Here is a 14940-nt window from a genome sequence, read left to right on the forward strand (position 1 = left end):
CACAAGATGGATGCCAGCTTCAGAGCTGGGTCCAGCCCCCTCCACGTGCTCCTTTCACTTCAGCTCCAGCCCAAGGCTAGAAGCAGAGCCCAGGAGGCCCCAGGACCTTGGGATCAACTGACAACTCCCTCGTTACACAGGTAGGAAACCAAGTTACTGAGAAAAGCAGGCCCTACCCGAGGACAGAGTGGGAATCCATGACAGAAGTGAGACCCCACCTCCAGCCTCCCACCCCCTTCCTCCTACCTGTGGGGCCTAGATGTGCAAAGTGGGTGAGACAGGGCACTCAGAGGCCTTGTCCGCCCCCCCTTGCCTCCACCCCCTCTGCCATAAGGCTGTTCCCTACCCTAAGGACCTGAGTCATGGCAATGGAAGATGTTCAGTGCTGTGTTATTTATTTCTGAAGTTCAATGCTGCTTTGTTTATTTCTGAAGAAGTTCAGTGCTGGTGGTTTATTTCTGAAGATGTTCAGTGCTGCATTATTTAGGAAAAAAAAAAAAACTGGAAATAACCCCAGTATGTCCAAGAGCATAATTCAGTATGCTGTGCTCCATAAATGCACGTGATGAACAAATAGTGTAACCTCCAAAGCGATTATGAACTGAACACATCCTGAGACCCAGCGATTTCACCCCACAGAAGTTTGGACGTGTTGTCACCAAGTACACTAAGAGGGTGATTAATGGCAGCACGATTCTAAAAGCCCTGAGTTGGAAGCTGCTCCAAAGCCCATCAACAGACACACTGACTATGGTCTCCCCACACAGCAATGGAGGTGAACAGACCACAGGTCTCCACAGCCCAGTGGACGAATCTTATGCACACAGTGCGGGGGTGGGGGTGGAGGGCACGCCATAGGATGCCATGTTATGAGACACCAAGAGTGGCAAAGCTAATCTTTGCTTCTGGAGGGCAGAGGAGTAAACCCAGAGCCAGCAAGACAGGGAGGTTATAGGGATTTTTTTTCCTTTCCAGATGTTTTTTATAATGCTATTATACTGCTCTGGTTGTTCAAAATATCTACATTTTTAAAAGATGCTATTCCTCTCCCCAAACTGATTACCAGCATTCAGAGCCTTTTCCTAACAGGTGCAGATACCAGGTTCCTATTAACAGGGACCCCATCAGGCCACCCAGAGTGGCCTCTTTCACCCACTTCTTTGCCTTCTTCTACATCTGCCGCACTTGGCATGTGAGCAGCCCCCCAGCATGGTCAAGGCTACCTGAAGCACCACACCCTCCACCCAGGCAGTGTCCCCCAGTACCTTGCACCAGGTAATCAGTGGTCTCCCTTTCCACCTCAGGGCTGAGCTGTCGGGTTTTCTGGAGATACTTCAGGACAAAGACGTTGGGTGCAAAGTGGATCATGTTTTGCTCTCCGCAGCCAAAGGGCAGGCGCAGGTGGTTGCTGAGATGGTTCAGAGTTGGCCCCATGACATCTCCTGGTGGGAAGAAAAAGGATGGGCTGGGGACTGGCCTCACCCAGTGCCCTGGCTGTCCTACGGAGAGCTTTCCTTACAGAGAGCCCACTTGTGGCCTAACACCAGTAACCCATCCTCTGATTGCCAGTGCTGCCCTTTGAAACTGGGCTGCACCCTTGCCCACTCAGCTTGCTTGGTCTCCTGGTCTTGGTGAACACCCGCTGGCCCTTTCCTCCATACCTCCCTCTGTATTCTTTAGTTTTAACTCAGGTGTTCTTTCTCTACCTTTTCATTATGTTAAATGCTCTTTCCTTTCTGGCTTTTTAAACAGGTGCAATTAAGGATATACATTTCCCTCTTAGTACAATTTTGGCTGCATCCCACAAATGTTAAGATGTCAATCCAGCCATGTGATTCCATTCTAAATATTTTTTCTAACTTCCAATATGAAATGTGATTTTCTCTCTAACCATGAGTATTTAGATTTTTTGTAAAACTCTTCCTACATGTGTGGTATTGTTGGTGTATTTTTAAAAGTGCTTTTTTTCTCTTATTTCTGACCTACTGTGTTCTCATCCCTTCAGTACCCTGTCTTCCTCTCCCTGGCCTCTACGCCCCAAACATTGCTGATGGGCCCTCCGGAATCCCCACTGTCCCGATTGCACCTCCCTTCCTTCCTCGACATTTCCTCCTGCCCCACTGAGGCTGCCACTGCTCTTGCAGCCTCCTCTTGTGGCAGGACCTACCTGGCTACTTTCTCATCACCCTCCTCTGGGTTTTCCAGCTTCTTCTCCAACCTTCCATCCCACTGTGCTGATGACACTGACTGGCACACAAGTCCCTGCCTTCACCTCCTCTCCATTGCTGTCCATCTGCCTTCTCCCCTACATCCCTCACCTCCATCTGTGCCACTCATCCCCAAGGCCACATTTGAGTTGATTTCATGCTTCAGAAGTCATAAACTCCAATATCCTCTGATCTGGTCACAACCACCACCCTGCCCAGGCCCCAGGGCTTCCATCCTCTGATGTCAGAGAGACCCAAGACCTCCTCCTTCAGGTCTGTCCGCCTCCTCCTGGCGTCTCACCCTCACCTCACCCTTCCAATTCCCAGCACTAGATGGATCACACAGTCCCCACTTTCCACTCCCATGCTTGGACTATGGGAGACAATCCACAGCCCAAGAGATCCCTGGCCACAGCCTCTTACCCCTGCTCAGTAAATGCTCTAAGCATTTGAAATGGTCCTGCCCACTCAGCTGGACATCCAGCAGCCCCGTCCTCCACCCCATACCTGGCTAACTTCACCTGGCCTTTCAACCTTCTTATATATCACCCCAGACCCACTGCCCTCATGGAGTTCACCACCCACCCTCCCTGTCGCCCCACACAGGGCAAGGACCTGCCTTCTCAGTGAGACTAGGAAGCCCTGAAGGTCGGGTTTGAGGTCATCTCTGAGTCTGGCCCCAGTGCCCAGCATGGAGAAGGCACTAGAAGCTGCTTGTCAGGTGAGTGGGTGTGTGGCTGGAGGCCCCGGGGCACAGGTCCCCAGCAAGCCTGGTATGAGACTGAGCCCAGAGTAAACACTTGTCCCTTGGCCTGGCTTCTTGCTCCTGTCCTCCCCAAATCAGGCTGCAGGGCAGACGCACCTATGATGGAGGCGGCTGCACGCTCGGACCCAGGGATGGCGCTGTGCGGGACCCCCAGGGTGAAGGCTTCGCTGTAGCTCTCATCTACTTCCACCTTCCTCCAGATGCGGAACTCGCCCACAGAACCCCAGCCAGTGGAGAAACCGATGAACTGGACCTCTGGTGTCTTGGGGAGGGTCCAGGCCATGATGACAGAGTCAGTGGATGGCTCTGGACCATGGCCAACCTGGAAAAAGAGGCCAATGTTGCTGGATGCTGGCAGGAAGTGTGAAGCTGTGCTCAGACATGGTCAGAGGCCTTGGCCACGCTCGTAGGTTGGGGCGGGGTTCTCAAGGGGTCAGAGATGGAAGAAACTAGAGACCGCACTGTTCATGAAACACCCAACAGAGACACAAGTGTGGCATCTGCAGGTTCCAAAGTCGCTGGGCTCCCTGGAACCTCTGGATCTTAGCATATGCCTGGCAAACTCCTCTATTTGTACTTCAAAACCCCACTTGGCTATATCCCTCCTCTAGGAAACTGTGTCAGCTGCTTCTTTTCTATGTCTCCTTTGCTTGGCCCAGAAAGAGTCCACAGTCCCCATTTTACCTGTTCTATCCACTTTCTTTCTCCCTGACCACCCACCACCCTTCAGCTCCCAGATCCCTGGGCACTTCCTCTGCCACAGCTCTCACCACCTGTTTTTTGTACATAACTCCAGGCAGACTATGAGTAACTTGAGAGCTGCCTTGTGTTTCCCCTCTCTCCTCCCCACCACTACCACATGTATCAGGAAGCAACAATGCCAGAGGACCAGGAGGTTCCCGTGCCCACCCCAGGCAAGCCCAGCCATGCCTGGATGAGTCCGCTGTGCCAGCTGATCCAGAATGTTCTGAATTCATCCCAGGAGAGGATCTTGGCTGTGTGTGTGCTGGCCACGGGCTCTCCCATCTTGCTGGTGGAGATCCAGGACCTGGTGTTCTGGTGCCCTCCCAGAACGATCTCGATCATGCCCGCCGTGTCCTGGGGTCCTGGGGACAAGGCCACGCGGGCATCGTTGTGGGCTCGCACGGCCACGTCAAAATGGGTGAGGCGTAGCGGCCGCTGCACATACTGGAACTCGTACTTGTTGGGTGTGGAGATGTGGACTCTCTCTGGATGGAGGGAAGGAGAAGGGGTGTTGAGGGGGCACCGAAGCATCCTACCCCCACTCCCTGCCCATGCCCAGAGCTGAGCATTGGGACCTCTGGGGGCCAGCCTCACTGTGGCTCCCCCATGAAGCTGCAGGAAGCATGGTGGAACGGAGCTGGCTTAATGACCGTTTTGTCAATAGCACACAAAAGATGAAATGCTCAGAGATAAATCCTACAAAAGACGTGCAAGACCCATAAGCTGGGAACTGCAAAATGCTGCTGCAACTAAAGACACAAATCAATGGAGAGCTAGAGCGTGTTCATGGGTCAGAAGATAATACTGCAAAGATGTTAATTATTCCCCAAACTGATTTATAGATTCGATTCAATCCCAATCAAAATCTCAGCAGAGTCTTTTGAAGAAACTGCCAGGCTGATTCCAGAATGTATATGGAAACTCAAAGGATCTAAAAGAGCCAAAACAACGTTGATAAACAAGAACCAAGTTTACTCACACCCTCTGACACTGAGACGTACTCTAAAGCTAGAGCAATCACAAGAGTGTAGCATTGGTGTCAACATAGACAAATGCTCAATGGAACAGAACAGGGAGTCCAGAAATGGACCCACACATGTATGAGCAACTGATTTTCAACAAAGGTGCAAAAGCAGTTCAATAGCAAAAGTCTTTTCAACAAATGATGCCAGGACACCTGGGCCTCCAGATGCATAAAAAGGAACACTGATCCACACCTTGTATGGGCTCCAAGAAGTAACTCAAAAACAGATCATAGCCATTTTATAAATGTAAAACCTAAAACTATAATACTTTGAGAAGAAAATGTAGGGTTGGGCAAAAATTTCTTAGATAAAACAACAAAAAATAATCCATAAAAGGAAAAAGTGATAAGCTGGGCTTCATTAAAATGAAAACCTTCTGTTCTTTAGAAGACACTATTCATCCAATGATGGACACTTAGGTCGCTTCCATGTCCTGGCTATTGTAAATAGAGCTGCAACAAACATTTTGGTACATGATTCTTTTTGAATTATAGTTTTCCCAGGGTATATGCCCAGTAGTGGGATTGCTGGGTCGTATGGTAGTTCTATTTGTAGTTTTTTTTTTTTTTTTTTTAATATTTATTTATTTATTTATTTATTTATTTTTGGCTGTGTTGGGTCTTCGTTTCTGTGCGTGGGTTTTCTCTAGTTGCAGCGAGCAGGGGCCACTCTTCATCGCGGTGCGCGGGCCTCTCACTGTCGCGGCCTCTCTTGTTGCGGAGCACAAGCTCCAGACGCGCAGGCTCAGTAGTTGTGGCTCACGGGCCTAGTTGCTCCGCGGCATGTGGGATCCTCCCGGACCAGGGCTCGAACCCATGTCCGCTGCATCAGCAGGCAGATTCTCAACCACTGCGCCACCAGGAAAGCCCCCCTATTTGTAGTTTTTTAAGGAACCTCCATACTGTTCTCCATAGGGGCTGTTTCAATTTACATTCCCACCAGCAGTGCAAGAGTGTTCCCTTTTCTCCACACCCTCTCCAGCATTTATTGTTTATAGATTTTTTAATGATGGACATTCTGACTGGTGTGAGATGATATCTCATTGTAGTTTTGATTTGCATTTCTCTAATGATTAGTGATGCTGAGCATCCTTTCATGTGTTTCTTGGAAATCTGTATATCTTCTTTGGAGAAGTGTCTATTTAGGTCTTCTGCCCATTTTTGGATTGGGTTGTTTTTTTGTTATTGAGCTGCATGAGCTGCTTGTAAAGTCTGGAGATTAATCCTTTGTCATTTGCAAGTGTTTTCTCCCATCCTGAGGGTTGTCTTTTGGTCTTGTTTATGGTTTCCTTTGCTGTGAAAAAGCTTTTAAGTTTCATTAGGTCCCATTTGTTTATTTTTGTTTTTATTTCCATTTCTCTAGGAGGTGGGTCAAAAAGGATCTTGCTGTGATTTAGGTCATAGAGTGTTCTGCCTATGTTTTCCTCTAAGAGTTTGATAGTGTCTGGCCTTACATTTAGGTCTTTAATCCATTTTGAGTTTATTTTTGTGTATGGTGTTAGGGAGTGTTCTAATCTCATACTTTTACATGTACCTGTCCAATTTTCCCAGCACCACTTATTGAAGAGGCTGTCTTTTCTCCACTGTATATTCTTGCCTCCTTTATCAAAGATAAGGTGACCATATGTGTGTGGGTTTATCTCTGGGCTTTCTAAGTGTCCATCGTCAGATGAATGGATAAAGAAGATATGGCACATATATACAATGGAATATTACTCAGCCATAAAAAGAAATGAAATTGAGTTATTTGTAGTGAGGTGGATGGATCTAGAGTCTGTCATACAGAGTGAAGTAAGTCAGAAAGAGAAAAACAAATACCGTATGCTAACACATATATATGGAATCTAAGGGGGAAAAAAAGGTCATGAAAATCTAGGGGTAAGATGGGAATAAAGACACAGACCTACTAGAGAATGGACTTGAGGATATGGGGAGGGGGAAGGGTAAGCTGTGACAAAGTGAGAGAGTGGCATGGACATATATACACTACCAAACATAAACTAGATAGCTAGTGGGAAGCAGCCGCATAGCACAGGGAGATCAGCTCGGTGCTTTGTGACCACCTAGAAGGGTGGGATGGGGAGGGTGGGAGGGAGGGAGATGCAAGAGGGAAGAGATATGGGAACATATGTATATGTATAACTGATTCACTTTGTTATAAAGCAGAAAGTAACACACCATTGTAAAGTGATTATACTCCAATAAAGATGTTAAAAAAAAAGGAGTGTGGGTAAAAAAAAAAAAAGACACTATTAAGAGAATGAAAAGACAAGACACAGACTGGGAGAAATACCTTTGCAAAGCATTTGTCTGATAAAAGACTTGTATCTAGAACATATTTTAAAAATCTCTCAAAACTCAATATAAATAAACAACTCAATTTTATTTTATTTTATTTCACTTTGGCTGCACCATGCGGCTTATGAGATCTTAGTTCCCCAACCAGGGATTGAACCCAGACTACGGCAGTGAAAGCACTGAATCCCAACCACTGGACCACCAGGGAACTCCCAACAACTCAATTTTAAAAAGGTTAAAAGACACTTCACAAAAAAAGATAGACTAATACCAGATAAGCATATGAAAAGATGTTTAACATCATTAGTCATGATGGAAATGCAAATTAAAACCACAATGACATACCACTAGACACCTATTAGAATGGCTAAAATTAAACAGACAATACTAAGTGTTGGTAGGAATGGGGCAGAACTGGCTTATCCAGTGCTGGTGGGAATGCAAAATAGTACTACCACTTTGGGAAACAATTGACAGTTTCTTAAAAAGTTAAACACATACCTACCACATGAGTTACCTATTCCACTCCTAGACATTGACTCAAGAGAAAGGAAAACACATCACCCATACAAAGACTTGTGCATGAATGTTCATAGCAGCTTTATATGAAATAGCCCCAAACAGGAAATAACTTTAAAAAATAACATTCAAAAAGTGAATGGATAAACAAAGTGTGACACATCCATCCGATGGACTCCTACTCAGCCTTAAAATGACTGAATTATTGACACACACAGTATGGTTGAATCTCAAAATTATTATGCTGAGTGAAAGAGGCCAGACAAAAAGAGAACATTCCATATGATTCCATTTATGTAAAATTCTAGAAGGTGCAAAGTAATCTATAGAGAAAGAAAGCAGATCAGTGGTTCCCTAGTGACAAGAGTGGACAGGGTGAGAGAGTTCAAAGGGATGTGACTTTAGGGTTAATGGAAATCTTCATTATCTTAATTGTGGTGATGGCTTCACAGATGTACACACATGTCAACATTTATCAAACCACCCTTAAAATATGTCCAATTTATTGTATGTCAATTATACCTCAATAAGCATGTTAAAATGTTACTGACCTTACTTTGAATACAAATATATTTGGCCTAGTGTTATGATATAAGAAGTACAAACAATATATAAATGTCCAATAATGTTTCAAAATGTTCCATAATGATCAAATTTTGGAGCAGTCATTTGCTGGAGCATACTGAAGCTGTTTTGAAATGCTGTTTATAACGACTTTACAATAACAAGGAAAAGTTCTCAGGATACGTTAAGTGAGAAAGGCAAGATATAAAATTACGTAGCTCATGAGTCACAACTATGCTAAAACAAACAATAATCAATCCTATGAAAGTGAATACAACCAAATGTCAAAAGAAGTCATCTTTGGGTATGAACCAGAGGAGATAGTTTCTGTCTTTCTCTCTTTCTAAATTTTCTCTAATACACAGGTATTGCTTTTTCCTTTCCCAATTTTTAAAATTATGGTAAAATACACACAATGTAAAATTTGCCATCTTAACCATCTTTAAGTGTACAGTTCAGTGGCATTAAATACATTCACATTGTGCAAACATCACCACCATCCACCTCAAGAACTCTTTTCATCTTGTAAAACTGAAGCTCTATACTCATTAAACAATAACCCCCCATTTTCCCCTTCCCCCAGCCCCTGGCAACCACCACTCTACTTTCTGACCCTATAATTTTGACTACTCTAGGGAGCTCATATAAGTGGAATCATATGGTATTTGTACACATGCATTGCTTTTTAAAAACGTTTTTAATTTAAATTTTACTGAGATAATTATAGATTTATATGTGACTCTAAGAAATAACACAGAGAAATCTGTGTACTCTTGACCCAGTTTCCCCAATGGTAACATCTCACAAAATTCTAGTATAGTATCACTAATGGGATATTGGCACTGTTACAATCCTCATTCAGATTTCTCCAATTTTATTTTATGGGAGAAAAATAAATGTTGCCATTTTATCATCATACCCACACCCTTTCTCCTTGCCCTAACAACCAATAATATGACAACCATCTCTAAAATTTTGTCATTTTGAAAATGTCATATAAACAGAATCTTTTATGTACCCTTTTAGGATTTTTTTTTTTTACTCAATCCATTTCAACCAAGTTGCTGCATGTTATCAATAGTTTCTTCCTTTTTACTCTGGATAGTATTCTAAGATATGGATGGACCACAATTTTTTAACCATTCACCCACTGAAGGACATCTAGACTGTTTTCAGTTTGAGGCTATTGCAGATAAAGCTGTTATGAACAGTTGTATACAGGTTTTTGTGTGAACATAAGTCTTCATTTCTCTGGGATAAATGCCTAAGAGTGTAGTTACTGGTGGGTATGCTGATGGCATGCTGTCTTTTAAGAAAACACCAAACTGTTTTAAGAAACCACCAGCAGTGACTGTACCACTTTACATTCCCACCAGCAATGTGTGAGAGATCCAGTGTCTCCACATCCTGGCCATCTTCTGGTGCTATCTCTACTTTTTACTTAGTCATTCTGGTAGGTGTGTACTGATAACTCACTGCATTTCAATGTGCATTTCTGTAATGGTTAACAATGTTGAGCACCTTTTCATGTGTTTATTTGCCATCTGTACATCTTCTTTGGTGAACTGTTTATTTCTTTTGCCCATTTTCTAATTGGATTGTTTGTTTTATTTACTGTTAAATTTTGAGAGCTCTTTATATATTCTAGATCCTAGTCCTTTGTCAGATCTGGGTTTGGAAATATTTTCTTCCAGTCAGTAACTTGAATTTCCCCCCATTAACAGCATCTTTCACAGAGCAAACATTTTTCATTTTGATGAGGTCCATTTATCAATGTTTCCTTTTGTCGTTCATACTTTTGGTAGTATGCCTAAGAATTCTTTACCTAGCCCTAGATCCCAAAGATTCCTCCCATGTTTTTTTTTTCCTAGAAGTTGTACAGTTTTACATGTAAGTTCGTGCTCCGTTTTGAGTTCTTTTTTTTTTTACAACTTTATTGGAGTATAATTGCTTCACAATGGTGTGTTAGTTTCTGCTTTATAACCAAGTGAATCAGTTATACATATACATCTGTTCCCATATCCCTTCCCTCTTGCGTCTCCCTCCCTCCCACCCTCGCTATCCCACCCCTCCAGGTGGTCACAAAGCACCAATCTGATCTCCCTGTGCTATGCAGCTGCTTCCCACTAGCTATCTACCTTACGTTTGGTAGTGTATATATGTCCATGCCTCTCTCTCGCTTTGTCACAGCTTACCCTTCCCCCTCCCCATATCTTCAAGTCCATTCTTAATTCTTGTATAAGGTATGATCTTTCCGTCGAATTTCATGTTTTTGCCAATAGATGTTCAATTGCTCTAGCATCATTTGTTGAGAAGGTTCTCCATCCTCCATTGAATTGCTTGTGCACCATTGTCAAAACTCATTTGAGCACATATGTGATGTATTGCTATTTACTGAAAAAAGGGAGGGGGGGATGTTAAAAGGAAGCCTGTGTCCAGAGTGTGCTGTGGGTCAGGGGATCTGTTGTGCTGAATGCTTTGGGACCAAGGAGGTGGTACACCTAGGGGGTAGGCATCACCAGGGGACTCCATTTCAGATCCTCTGCTGTGTCTCTTGGCAAAACCTGCCAGGTGAGTGCCCAGTGCCAGGCCCAGCCCAACCTCCAAGCTGGAGGGCTCTTTGGGGAGGGACTGGATGGGGAAGGGGCAGACCCTCCCATAGGCAGCTCAGACTCATGTTCCTCCCAGCACTGCCCTGACCCCACAAGGCAGAGGTGTGGACAGGCCTTTGTCTGGCCACTCCACCCACTGGGCACTCTGTGCCCATTTCCTGTTCACAGATCGTGGGCAGGTATAATGTCAATTTCAGGGGATCAAGGTGGACCCCAGATCTCACACTTTCTGGAACCCACCTTGATTTCCCACATCCTCCTTTGCTATCCCGGGGTTCTGGATCACCCTCATTCCCACAGCTTCCCCATGATGTGACTCTAAGACCTCCTTTCCCCAGACCCTGGATGAGAAGCCCAGGGCCCAAGGACAGCCCTACCCCTGACAGCAGTCTCTTCTCATTGGTGCCTGCAGTCTACCATCGTATGTGCTCACTTCCTGCATGGCAGATGCCCAGTCCTCACTCTGGCTTACAGGTGCCCCCAACTGGGACATGTCAGTGCTTTGCTGCTGTGTTCCCAGCTCCCAGGGATGGTGGGTGTCCACTCAGCAGCAGGAAAGCTGCAAAAGTGCAGGGGTAAGGGCCAAAGTCCTTGGCAGGGTGGGCATGGGGACTCACCATTGGGACAGAAGAAAGCGCTGTAGGTGTATGACCGGGGGGCTCCTTCAGGCTGAAACAGAGAAATGGGGAGAACTGAGAAATGGGGGGCAGCAGCCAGTGCAAGGGCGAAGCCACCCTCCAACGGCAGGAGCTCTGAGTGTGGATCCCACAGGGTGATGCCACGACCACAGGTGCACAGAGATGGACCAGGTCACCTACCTCCCATGCCCAGATAGGGAAACTGAGGCTCACTTCCCCTTCTCTGGGCTCTAGTCAAACAAATTCATCAACTGCTCCTAGACTTATCATGATTCTCACACTCCCATCCTACCCTCCCAGCCACTCCTTTGGCCCAGCTCCAAGCCCAGCTTCGCCCTCTGGGCAGAGAACGCTATGACTCGAAGGCTGCCATGATCTGAGGCCCCATCCAATGTCCAAGAGCACTGAGAAGGGGGCACCCAGGTCTGCCAAGGATGGGGTCTCTGTCCCACTGTCCGATGCATCCCTTGTCTCCTGTCCATCATGCTCCTGCTTCCACCCCTTCCACAACGTCCCCCAAATAATAGAAGGCAGCTGGCTTGTTCTCTTATTTATTTAGTTTTAAAATTTATCTATTTTTGGCCACACCACGCGGCATGAGGAACTTCCCCTGACCAGGGATCGAACCTGTGCCCCCTGCGGTGGAAGTGTGGAGTCTTAACCACTGTACTGCCAGGGAAGTCCTGGCTTGCTCCCTTAAAAGGGAGCACTGAGAATTTAACCCAATACACCTTGTGGGCTTTCGTCTGACCAGAACGGCCCCCGTGGGGCTCTCGCTTTTCCAGATCTCTTTTAGCGCCATCAGCAAATCGGTGAGCTGGGGCCACCTGAGGTCAGACCTCAGACGGTTAATGCTTGGCCACCACAGCCAGGCAGCCTCCTGGGGTCCCAGCTCCTCCTACTGTGAGGGTCATTTTATCTGCCAACTTGTGTAAGCCAGGGGATGCCTAAACATCTGGCCAAATGTTACTTCTGGGCATACCTGTGAGGACTTGTCTTAAAGGAGTCAGCATTTGAATTGGTGGACAGTGATGCAGATGGCCCTCCCCAACATGGTGGCCCCCAAACACTCCACTGAGGGCCCAAATACAACAAAAGGCAGAGGAAGGATGAATTCCCTCTCTGCCAAACTGCTTGAGTTGGGGCATCAATCTTCTCTGCCCTCGATGCTTCTGGCCTTCAAACTCACAGATAGATGGCAGACTTCTCAGACCTCCATGGGGACTTCTCAGCCTCCATGATCGTGTAAGCCAATTGCTTATAATAAATCTCTTCCTAGAGAAATGTATATGTCCTATTGGCTCTGTTTATCCGCAGCACCCTGACTAATACACCCACTCCTTGCTGGGTGACCGAGGGCCACTCACTTAACCTCTCTGGACCTCTATTTGTCATCTCTAAGATGGGGGTGATGAAGGCACCGACCTCACCGCGATGTGAGGGTTAGGTGTATTTCAGACAGAGCCTGGCATCTTCTCAGTGCTACTCAACAGTCAGCTCTTGTTAGAGTTTCTCATCCACCTCTTCCCCCCACCCCCGCCCCCAGTCCTCTGTTGAAGCTGCAGAGATGGGCGTCATCCATCCTGGGTCTGTACTGATGAGTCCAGGAGGCACCTGTCTGGATCATGTCCACTTCCTGCTATCATCCCGGGGCCACACCCAGGGGCCTGCACCGGGGTCCTGCCTCACCCACGCAAGCCACAACCTGACACCCACACTGCACACCTCGCTAGCAAACCTTTAGCAAAATCACCCGTGGTTGGCACCGAGAGGCCAAGCACACCCTTGTGGATGATGCTGAGCTGTCCAGCAGCCGGATTGTTATCTCACACCCAGAAGGCCTGACGTGGAGCCCACAGGCCATCTGCTCAGCCACAGGCTCCAGGGTGAGCCCCCGAGATTTTGCTTGGACTTCAGCAACCCCCTCACTGATCTATCAGCTCAGCCCCTTGTTGGAAAAGGGGTTGAGTCACTGGACAGGGCCTGGCCATTGTAAGCCCATGATAGCTATACAATCATAAAAATGATTCATAACTCAGGTGTCTATCAATGGATGAAAGGATAAACAAAATGTGGTCCATGCATACAATGGAACATTATACAACCGTGAAAAGGGATGAAGCACTGACACATGCTACAATGTAAATGGACCACAAAAACATCATGCTAGGGCTTCCCTGGTGGCGCAATGGTTGAGAGTCCGCCTGACGATGCAGGGGACACAGGTTCGTGCCCTGGTCTGGGAAGATCCCACATGCCACGGAGCAGCTGGGCCCGTGAGCCATGGCCGCTGAGCCTGTGTGTCCGGAGCCTGTGCTCCACAACGGGAGATGCCACAACAGTGAGAGGCCCGCGTACCGCAAAAAAAAAAAAACACATCATGCTAAGTGAAAGAAGCCAGACAGGAAAGGCCACACAGTGTATGGTTCCATTTATATGAAATGTCCAGAACAAGCAAATCCAGAGACAGAATCTGAGCCCTTCTGTTAGTGCTGAGCATGCCCTCTGGCTCTGGCTGACCATCCAGGGCCTCCTGGACACACCCCCACCCCCAGCATAGCCTCTGAAGCAGCCAACGGGGCCGCTCGTGGCCACTCCACCCTGTCTTCTTTTCTGGCTCAACTCAGAGGGGACCCTGGTGCCAGCCTCTCTCCTCCACGCTGCCCTGGCTTTTAGCCGATCCTGGGTTCCAATCTCCTTCACCTCTGTGCTCAAGGCAGCTCCTGACCAGGTTCCAAAACACGGTCACTGCATGATGTCATTATTATTACCTCTGGCAAGACTTTTCTACAACCTTGTAGCACACATCAGTGCTTCATTCTTGTCTGTTCTATGGATTTATCTATTCTGGACATTTCATATAAATAGGGTCATACACTATGTGGCCTTTTGTGTCTGGCTTCTTTCGCTCAGCATAATATTTTCAAGGTTCATCTACATTGTTGCATGAATCAGTGCTTCATTCCTTTTTATGACTGAGTAATATTCCATGGTATTGGGTAACGGGATCCCCTTCCACCACATTTATCCATTCATCAGCTGATGGACATATCCTAAAACGGAAAGAGTGTTCCTGGTTTATGTCCAGGTTCCCCCAGTCGACCATTATAAATGCCTGGATGACCACAGACCACTTTTCTTTAGCACTCAGGCCAGGCATCAAGAGATGCCTTCCACGCACTCTCATTTCACCGTCCAGCAGCTTCATGTTTGAACCCGGGGCTCTCACTCCAGAGCCCACCCCAAGCCAAGAAGGCAGACTTCCTCTCACTCCTGTGATGCCCGCCAGGCTCCCCTCATGGGTCTGAATTATGTCGGCCTCCTCTTTGATCCTGTGAACTTTACTGAGACACGGTGGGGTGATGGAAGGCTCTCAGCCTTCCAGCAGAAATGCAAAAGGTCACAATCCCCTGGGCCAGCTGGGGATCCAGGAGGGATGGCGTTCGCTGCCCCTCCTCCTGATACACACCCACGACAGCTCGGCCATCACCTGCTTCCCCACCACGTGTCTCTCAGGAATGGCCTTTCTGTTGTATTCAGACTCCTGCCCGGCAGGTGGCATGTGGTG

General features: G+C 46.9%; 1 protein-coding gene across 1 annotated transcript in view; it reads right to left on the bottom strand.

The window, feature by feature from the left end:
• Window positions 1-14940, bottom strand: part of CPAMD8 (C3 and PZP like alpha-2-macroglobulin domain containing 8) — a 98547-nt gene that overhangs the window by 24475 nt on the left and 59132 nt on the right. The window contains exons 23-26 of the mRNA XM_060094453.1: window positions 11352-11403; window positions 3904-4202; window positions 3070-3295; window positions 1266-1442 (exon numbers count right to left, since the gene is read on the bottom strand). Of these exons, the coding sequence (XP_059950436.1) occupies window positions 1266-1442; window positions 3070-3295; window positions 3904-4202; window positions 11352-11403 (754 nt within the window). The remainder of the gene's footprint in view (window positions 1-1265; window positions 1443-3069; window positions 3296-3903; window positions 4203-11351; window positions 11404-14940) is intronic.

The sequence above is a fragment of the Mesoplodon densirostris genome, chromosome 3 (genome assembly GCF_025265405.1).
Source record: "Mesoplodon densirostris isolate mMesDen1 chromosome 3, mMesDen1 primary haplotype, whole genome shotgun sequence".
Lineage (NCBI taxonomy): Eukaryota > Metazoa > Chordata > Mammalia > Artiodactyla > Ziphiidae > Mesoplodon > Mesoplodon densirostris.